The sequence below is a fragment of the Chaetodon trifascialis genome, chromosome 9 (genome assembly GCF_039877785.1).
Source record: "Chaetodon trifascialis isolate fChaTrf1 chromosome 9, fChaTrf1.hap1, whole genome shotgun sequence".
Classification (NCBI taxonomy): Eukaryota; Metazoa; Chordata; class Actinopteri; order Chaetodontiformes; family Chaetodontidae; genus Chaetodon; species Chaetodon trifascialis.
In genome coordinates, this window is record NC_092064.1 from 30154589 (window position 1) to 30164115 (window position 9527).

Consider the following 9527-nt stretch of genomic DNA (forward strand, 5'->3'; position numbering starts at 1 on the left):
AACAACCCTGACGTCATGTGAGCACCGTTTCCTTAATTTAATTCGAGTTACACGGTCACATGGTCACCAGTGGTGTTGCTAGGGTCTCTTGGGGCTCCAAGCAAGAAATCCCTGGGGCCCCGACCCCACCCATGCAGGCCACAAAAATTTGGTTTTTGCACACATAAATGCACAATTTCTGGGACATTTGAGATGAATACTGAAAAAATAGATTAGTGGTTCTCAAAGTGAGGTCCAGGGACCAACAGAGGTCCCTGAAAGTCCAGGCCCATCACTTATCGTTGTTGTAAATAAGTGGCCGGGGCCCCCTAGTGTCTGGGGCTCCAAGCAACTGCCTGGCTTGCCTGTCTGCAAGCCCCACCCCTGATGGTCCCACATCCCATTTGTACATCAGTGACAGATTCACATTGTGTTTAAGTGCTGCACGTATGTTTAATTATGTTTAATTTAATCTCTTTTGAAAACAGAACCAAGAGCAAAAACTTATTTAATGTCACGTTTGTTCTTTTATTTTATCAAACTGGAAGCTGGAACTATTGCATTCAGAGTTACTGAGCAATAAACACACTGATGCCGTATGTATGCCATTTCAGTACACACTAACAGATTATTACTAACATTATTACATTTTTTTTTTATTTTAGGACACAGAAACATATTTCATTATGTTGACAAAGCGAATTTATTAGTTATATATTACTTATATCTTGATAATATCCTGTGATGATCCATCAGCAGATAAGCAGAGTTCAGCTTTTACAATCTCATATCAATCAAATGAGACCGACAGTCAGATTATAAAAATAATCTCATCAGACTAACAAGCATTTTTCACAATAATGGAACTACACATTTGCATTTTGAACACATCTACCTTTGTGTCTGTCTGACAGGTGCAGTGTGTGTGACAGGTGTTTCATCATGTGATGCAGCACCAGCACCCCCTACAGGCTGCAGATACAGATACAGATACAGTGTGACAACAGACTTGCTGACACTTGTCTGTTCTTACAGTCTGAACAGTGACGCTGAACATGTGCAGCTTGTCCTGAGGGGGGCGCTACTGGAAACATCATAGAGTTACTAAAATCATTAGGAATCATGGCATGTCTACACGTCAAACTGTGTTTCTCTTCAGCTCTGGACAATGACAGACGGCTGGGACAGCTGCAGCTGCTCTGTGGCGGCCATCTTTGCAGTTTATGCCTCTGTGGGGGACTCGTCGTCATCGCCGTAGACCACTCCCTTCAGGTATGCTCGTTTAAACTCTTCAAACACCATGTCATCCGATTCGCTGCCAGACACAGAGAGGAGGGGCAGATTAGTGAGGTGTTGACCCTGCCCACACCTTTTCCTCTAGCAGCCATGTTAGGTGCACCTCATTTTCTGCCTCGCCCCTCTGAACATTGCTCAGACTAAGTTGACCAATACGCTGATCTGCTTGTCATCACATATTAATGAGAGCTCTTAATCTTTATGTGCAGCAGCTTTGAGGACTTTTTTTGCCCTCAGTTTCACCTTGACTTGTTGGTGGAGGTTGTTGAAGCTGAAAGGAATACCTGCAAACACGAATCAGGGCGGAAAAACACTGCCAACATCTTCGCTTTTCTGTTAACGAAGCAATTTAATCTCCATTCCTATATTCTAACTTTATCTTACTGCATTATGAGATAAGGACAAGGACAGACACATGAGGACAGACAGACAGGTAAGGACAGAGGCAGACAGGTGAGGACAGGCAGACAGGTGAGGACAGACAGACAGGTAAGGACAGAGGCAGACAGGTGAGGACAGGCAGACAGGTGAGGACAGAGGCAGACAGGTGAGGACAGAGGCAGACAGGTGAGGACAGAGGCAGACAGGTGAGGACAGGCAGACAGGTGAGGACAGAGGCAGACAGGTGAGGACAGAGGCAGACAGGTAAGGACAGGCAGACAGGTGAGGACAGAGGCAGACAGGTGAGGACAGAGGCAGACAGGTGAGGACAGGCAGACAGGTGAGGACAGAGGCAGACAGGTAAGGACAGGCAGACAGGTGAGGACAGAGGCAGACAGGTAAGGACAGGCAGACAGGTGAGGACAGAGGCAGACAGGTGAGGACAGAGGCAGACAGGTAAGGACAGGCAGACAGGTGAGGACAGAGGCAGACAGGTGAGAACAGGCAGACAGGTGAGGACAGAGGCAGACAGGTGAGAACAGGCAGACAGGTGAGGACAGAGGCAGACAGGTAAGGACAGGCAGACAGGTGAGGACAGAGGCAGACAGGTGAGGACAGAGGCAGACAGGTGAGGACAGGCAGACAGGTGAGGACAGAGGCAGACAGGTGAGGACAGGCAGACAGGTGAGGACAGAGGCAGACAGGTGAGGACAGAGGCAGACAGGTGAGGACGGAGGCAGACAGGTGAGGACAGGCAGACAGGTAAGGACAGAGGCAGACAGGTGAGGACAGGCAGACAGGTGAGGACAGGCAGACAGGTAAGGACAGAGGCAGACAGGTGAGGACAGGCAGACAGGTGAGGACAGAGGCAGACAGGTGAGGACAGGCAGACAGGTAAGGACAGAGGCAGACAGGTGAGGACAGGCAGACAGGTGAGGACAGGCAGACAGGTGAGGACAGAGGCAGACAGGTGAGGACAGGCAGACAGGTGAGGACAGAGGCAGACAGGTAAGGACAGAGGCAGACAGGTGAGGACAGGCAGACAGGTGAGGACAGAGGCAGACAGGTAAGGACAGGCAGACAGGTGAGGACAGAGGCAGACAGGCAGACAGGTGAGGACAGAGGCAGACAGGTGAGGACAGAGGCAGACAGGTAAGGACAGGCAGACAGGTGAGGACAGAGGCAGACAGGTGAGGACAGAGGCAGACAGGTGAGGACAGAGGCAGACAGGTAAGGACAGAGGCAGACAGGTGAGGACAGAGGCAGACAGGTAAGGACAGGCAGACAGGTGAGGACAGAGGCAGACAGGTGAGGACAGAGGCAGACAGGTGAGGACAGAGGCAGACAGGTAAGGACAGGCAGACAGGTGAGGACAGAGGCAGACAGGTGAGGACAGAGGCAGACAGGTGAGGACAAGCAGACAGGTGAGGACAGAGGCAGACAGGTAAGGACAGGCAGACAGGTGAGGACAGAGGCAGACAGGTGAGAACAGGCAGACAGGTGAGGACAGAGGCAGACAGGTAAGGACAGGCAGACAGGTGAGGACAGAGGCAGACAGGTGAGGACAGAGGCAGACAGGTAAGGACAGGCAGACAGGTGAGGACAGAGGCAGACAGGTGAGGACAGGCAGACAGGTAAGGACAGAGGCAGACAGGTGAGGACAGAGGCAGACAGGTAAGGACAGAGGCAGACAGGTGAGGACGGGCAGACAGGTAAGGACAGGCAGACAGGTAAGGACAGAGGCAGACAGGTAAGGACAGGCAGACAGGTAAGGACAGAGGCAGACAGGTGAGGACAGGCAGACAGGTGAGGACAGGCAGACAGGTAAGGACAGGCAGACAGGTGAGGACAGAGGCAGACAGGTGAGGACGGGCAGACAGGTGAGGACGGGCAGACAGGTAAGGACAGGCAGACAGGTCAGGACAGAGGCAGACAGGTGAGGACGGGCAGACAGGTAAGGACAGGCAGACAGGTGAGGACAGAGGCAGACAGGTGAGGACGGGCAGACAGGTGAGGACGGGCAGACAGGTAAGGACAGGCAGACAGGTGAGGACAGAGGCAGACAGGTGAGGACAGAGGCAGACAGGTGAGGACGGGCAGACAGGTAAGGACGGGCAGACAGGTAAGGACAGGCAGACAGGTAAGGACAGGCAGACAGGTGAGGACAGAGGCAGACAGGTGAGGACGGGCAGACAGTTGAGGACGGGCAGACAGGTAAGGACAGGCAGACAGGTGAGGACAGGCAGACAGGTAAGGACAGGCAGACAGGTAAGGACAGAGGCAGACAGGTAAGGACAGGCAGACAGGTAAGGACAGAGGCAGACAGGTGAGGACGGGCAGACAGGTGAGGACAGGCAGACAGGTAAGGACAGGCAGACAGGTGAGGACAGAGGCAGACAGGTAAGGACAGGCAGACAGGTGAGGACAGAGGCAGACAGGTGAGGACGGGCAGACAGGTGAGGACGGGCAGACAGGTAAGGACAGGCAGACAGGTGAGGACAGAGGCAGACAGTTGAGGACGGGCAGACAGGTAAGGACAGGCAGACAGGTGAGGACGGGCAGACAGGTAAGGACAGGCAGACAGGTAAGGACAGGCAGACAGGTGAGGACAGGCAGACAGGTGAGGACAGAGGCAGACAGGTGAGTTGGCATTGTGTGGACAAACTGTCGGCTGATGAATATCATGTCTGAATTCTTCATTCTGAACTAAACTGATGTCTGTTGGACGTCTTTTGAGGACAGGTGACCTTTGCTCGCCTAACAGGATGAAACTTGGTCTTTAACAGCCCTGATCTGACCTGAGATCTGCTTTGTGTCTATGAACAGGTAACAACAGGTTTGCTCGGGTGACGGCAGCTGATACCTGCAGGATCAGTTGATGTGCTGAAGGCTGAGCAGAGGAACGAAGAACTGATCTCAGGTCAGAACAACACGTTCATTCGATCCAACAGGCTCAACGTGTGGATCACTATGGATCACTTTTTACTGATATGTGCTTTCATTTTGAACACATACTGAATATTCATTAGTTATTGGAGACTTCATCCTGATCTGAACGTTTGTCTGTAGATGCGTTTTTCTGCTGAAACCAAATCAGTGACAGAAATAAATGAAAATGTGCAGATGTTGACTAACTTCAGCTCATAAAACAAAGTTCACACTGTTAATGGTCTAAATTATATATATTGAAAATATGAATAAAATATTCTTAAACACAGACATTTTTAATTTGTCTTGACGGACTTAAGGAAATAATCAGTGAATTTGATCTGTTTTATTGATCTGTCTGTATCTGTGATGAAAGTCACAGCTTTGGGGTGTCACTGGCTGAAACCAAAGACCTGTTTGAGGACTCTGCAGGTCCAGATCTGACAGCTTAAAGTCAAACACTGTTCTAACGTATATGTAATACAATAAGTGGTCTTACCCCTCCTTAGCTGAAGTCCCAAAGTTCAGACAGGAGACGTGATGGAAGGAAAGAAGAAAGGAAACCAGAGAAGAGAGACTTTGTGAGACTTTGGGTTCTAAATCTGTCAAACTTCCTGATGTTTCAGACGGGAATGTATTTCATGAGAAACGCAAAGTCTGAACAAGTTCTCCAGCCACCAACTGTGGCTGTAAAATAAAGGATGATTCTGTCTTTTACAACTTTGGTGAGGAGACATTCTGGACATTTAGGGGAAGGTTTGCCCAGGAAGTCCTGACAGATTATTGTCTCGATCCACTGGAAAAAAATCCCATCTTTCAGGATGTTGAGGCTCCAAACTAAAAAGACCAAGTGTGTTTGTCTTCAAAGGACAACAGATAAAATGATGAGTTTGTTCTTGTGTGAAATGTATTTGAAGACGTTTGTGATGGGAAACTTCTTTTAATAGTGAGGCTGCAGATTAAACATTTTTCTAATAATAATTTCCTCACAGTGCAGTTTGAAGAACAACCTAAAATCACTCACATTGAGGCTGTTTTTACTCCATCTCTGGTCTTACTATTGACCTGAAAACATGTCTGCTGTTTAGAGTCATACATGTTAACAGATCTTCTGTTAAAACCACAACCTTGAAAAAATGAGATCAGATCTGATTCACAGCTCATCAGATGACCTGCAGCTCGTTACGTCTTCGTCCAGTTCAGGTCCAGTGTTTTACTGAGGGTCCTGACTGACAGACAGGTACAGACGTGTGTGTGCGTGTGTGTGTGTGTGTGTGTGTGTGTGTGTGTGTGTGTGTGTGTGTGTGTGTGTTTGCGTGTGTGTAATCTGTATTGATCTACAGTAATCTGCATGTAAGTCTTTGGGATGTGACGCAGTTCGTTGAGATGATAAACAGCTGACTGCTGTCAGTGATACACAACAAGCTGCTTAGCATGCACATGCACGTACACACACACGCGCACACACACACACACACACACACACACACACACACACAGACCACAGTTCATCCACAGGTTGTACACACACTTGGGTTAGGGTTAGCTAACTCCAAAGTAAACCCATTCGTCATGGTCAGAGCAAGGTGACCATCACAAAGAGCAAGAAAGTCCTCAAATGGAGGAAAGTAGGGTGGATGGACTTTCACCCACCTACCACCACCCTAACCCTAGATGGAGGTTCTTGTCCCTTAATTGAACATTCTTTTCCAAAAGTGCTTTTGGTGTCTGACTGTAACCAAACTGCGACCATTTCACAACATTAAGCAGGAGTTTGAAAAGCTCTCTGCTGGAAGCTTTTGTGCGTCGCTGGGATGGGAACGTGATGGACGGTCGGGGAAGTTGCTGTGAGCATTTAATATTGCCACAGATGAGTTTACAGTAGACTTAATTAAAAGCCCAGTGTGGCTCCCTTTAGCATACTGAGCGGCGTGACAAAGCAAAGCTGGTATTTGACACTCTGGGAATGAGAGTGGACTGGTGTGCACGATGGTAACAGATGATGGCAATGTAGAAGTGAACCATCATAGCCTGGCAGGTTGCAGCAGGAAGTAGACCCTCGGCTGGCCTTTTTTGGTGATGATGTTCAGTTCCCACTTGAAGTCCTTGGTGGTGATGGTGCCCAGGGAGCAGAGGGACTACGCAGTATCGACTGGGGAGTCACAAGGTGATGGGGGCAAGTGGGTCTGGGCTCTTTCTGAAGTCCACAACCATCTCTACTGTCTTTAGAGCATTGAGCTCCAAGTTGTTCTGCCTGCATCGCCCCATTAGATGGTCTATTTCACTCCTGTAGACGGACTAATCATCCTCCAGAGAAGAGTGCAATAAGGGTGGTGTCGTCTGTGAACTTCAGGAGCTTGACACACTGATGACTGGAGGTGCAGCTCTTGGTGTACTGAGAGAAGAGCACAGATCATGGATCCTGTGCTGTTGGTCTGGGAGTCTGTGGCATGCATCCCCAGCTTCACGTGCTGCTTCCTGTCAGACAGGATGCCAGAAATCCATCTGCATGTGGAGTTAGTCACACTCAGCTGTGAGAGCAAGTTCTGCAGCAGAGCTGAGATGATGGTGTTGACGGTGGAGCTAACATCCATAAACAGGATCCTGGCATAGGTTCCCGAGGAGTCCAAGTGCAGGAAGATCAAGTGGAAGGTCATGTTGACAGCATCGCCTACAGACCTGTTGGCTCTGTGAAATGCAGGTGGTCCACGAGAGGGTCTTAGATCGTTTTGCAGTTGGACAGAACAAAGCTCCCAAATGACTTCATTATCACAGAGGTCAGGACAATAGGTCTGTATGCAAGCCCTCTGGTCCATGTTTTGTTTGGGAAGGGGATACTGGTAGAGGTCTTGAAGCAGACTGGAATGTGGCATGTCTTCAGTGAAGTGTTAAAGATGTCTGTGAATACTGCAGATGGCTAATCACAGCAGTGTTTCAGGGCAGGTGGAGAGACAGAGTCAGTCAGTCAAGTCATCTTCAGTCGTCACTGTGGTAGGGGAGGAGGGGGTCTCTGAGGGGGGCAGTTGTAGAGGGGTCAGGGCCCCTGTTGGGGTGGGGGAGGTGTTGCTGGTGAGCTGGAGCAGTTGGGGGCAATCGTGGAAGAGAAGAGAGAAATATTCCTAGTAATGGTGTTTGAAGTCTGCGCTGGCAAAGACGTACAAGAGCATGAGCATGTTTCCTTCTTCGTTTACCCCGAAGAAAGAAATCCTCTGAAGGCGAGCTCACTCTGTCTTCTCTTAAAGTCAAACAACAAGTTAACAGCTGAATTTGATTGTTTGTTCGTGATTCTTCAGCATGTCTTTGAAATGAATAAGCAACAGAAGGAAAACAAACACTGAGAGAGAAATCTAACTGAACACCTTGAGTTTGTTGTTTGAAAGCTTGACTTCTCATAGGTCAGAATGAACTTAAAGGTGTGTGGAGTGGAGGATGAGGAGGGGTGGTCTGTACCTGGTTCAGATTTAGGATGCATCAGCTTGAAAGGAAGCTCCAGAGACACTTCGCTGTAACACAGACACGTTAGTCAGATGTGATGTACGTCCACGTCAACATACAGACACACAGAAGGTGTTTGATGGTTGTTACCTGGATCCGATGGTCCTGTCCGTGTGAACAGACAGAGAGACACATGATGAGTTCAGGAACAATTTGTTTTTACTCTTTCATACATCTGATATTTTCAATAATACAAATATTACGATTAAGATAAAATTTTGTGACGTCAGTAGGCCCATCTGAAATTCCATATTCACACACTATTGAGTAAAAACTGCAATATGAACTAAATAGTGCGTGAGGTGAATCCCATTTCCCGTGAATATTTCAGTATGCAAACACTGGACAGTACACCAGCACAAATATTACACAATACAGTGTGGCACTGACACTAGCTAGATGCTACACATTAAAAAACAGCTGGAGTAACATTAGTTGTTTACTTTTTTCAGTAATTTAAGAATTATTTGGCAACGAAGATGACCACAAGATCCACAACGAGTTTATCTGTGGCTCACATGTCTTCTGCTGTGTCCTCTCGATGCATATCCAGCATGTGTTACGATTATTGTTAGAATTGTAATTATTGCAGGATAAGGGATTATTGCAAATGCTGGCAGAGGTGAGGTTGGCCAAAATCTGTCGGAACTATCATCAATGTCAGGACGCAGGACGTCTGTCAGCTGACCTCCCAGCATGCAAAGCAGTTCACACTCACCCAGAAGCCATCATCTTCACCACAACCTTATAGAAGACCAGCATCCCCTGGACCTCCTTCAGCACCTCCTGCTTTACTCTGAAACAGAAACCAGAGACAGAAGTTATCTGTCTGTCCCAATTATACAGTCATCATGAGTGTGTCTCGGTGTCTCTCAATGTGTGTCTCCATGTCTCTCAGTGTGTCTCACATGCTAGATGAAGCCAGGTTGGTGTCTTCATGTTTGAGTCGTCCATCAAGAGCAAGTCCCCTCCTGTCCTTGTTATGAGCCAGCAGAGGATACAGAGTGTAGTCCTTCTTCAGAGACGTCCCAGAGGGGACAGAGTCACTGCAAACACACACACACACACACACACGCAGACACACACACACACACACACACACGCAGACACACTCACACGCAGACACACACACACACACACGCAGACACACTCACACGCAGACAGACACACACACACGCAGACACACACACACGCAGACACACACACAGACACACGCAGACACACACACACACGCAGACACACTCACACGCAGACACACACACACACACACACGCAGACACACTCACACGCAGACACACACACACACACACACACACACGCAGACACACTCACACGCAGACACACACACACGCAGACACACTCACACGCAGACACACTCACACGCAGACACACACACACACACACACACACACACGCAGACACACTCACACGCAGACAGACACACACAC

The 9527-nt window shown here is 48.7% G+C and overlaps 1 protein-coding gene across 1 annotated transcript in view; it reads right to left on the reverse strand.

Annotated features, from left to right (window-relative positions):
• Positions 1–427: 427 nt before the first annotated feature.
• LOC139336400 (S-arrestin-like) overlaps positions 428–9527 on the reverse strand; it is a 15405-nt gene continuing 6305 nt past the window's right edge. Inside the window, exons 11-16 of the mRNA XM_070970510.1 lie at positions 8988–9125; positions 8798–8875; positions 8170–8184; positions 8035–8087; positions 5084–5093; positions 428–1294 (exon numbers count right to left, since the gene is read on the reverse strand). Of these exons, the coding sequence (XP_070826611.1) occupies positions 1201–1294; positions 5084–5093; positions 8035–8087; positions 8170–8184; positions 8798–8875; positions 8988–9125 (388 nt within the window). The 3' untranslated portion in view covers positions 428–1200. The remainder of the gene's footprint in view (positions 1295–5083; positions 5094–8034; positions 8088–8169; positions 8185–8797; positions 8876–8987; positions 9126–9527) is intronic.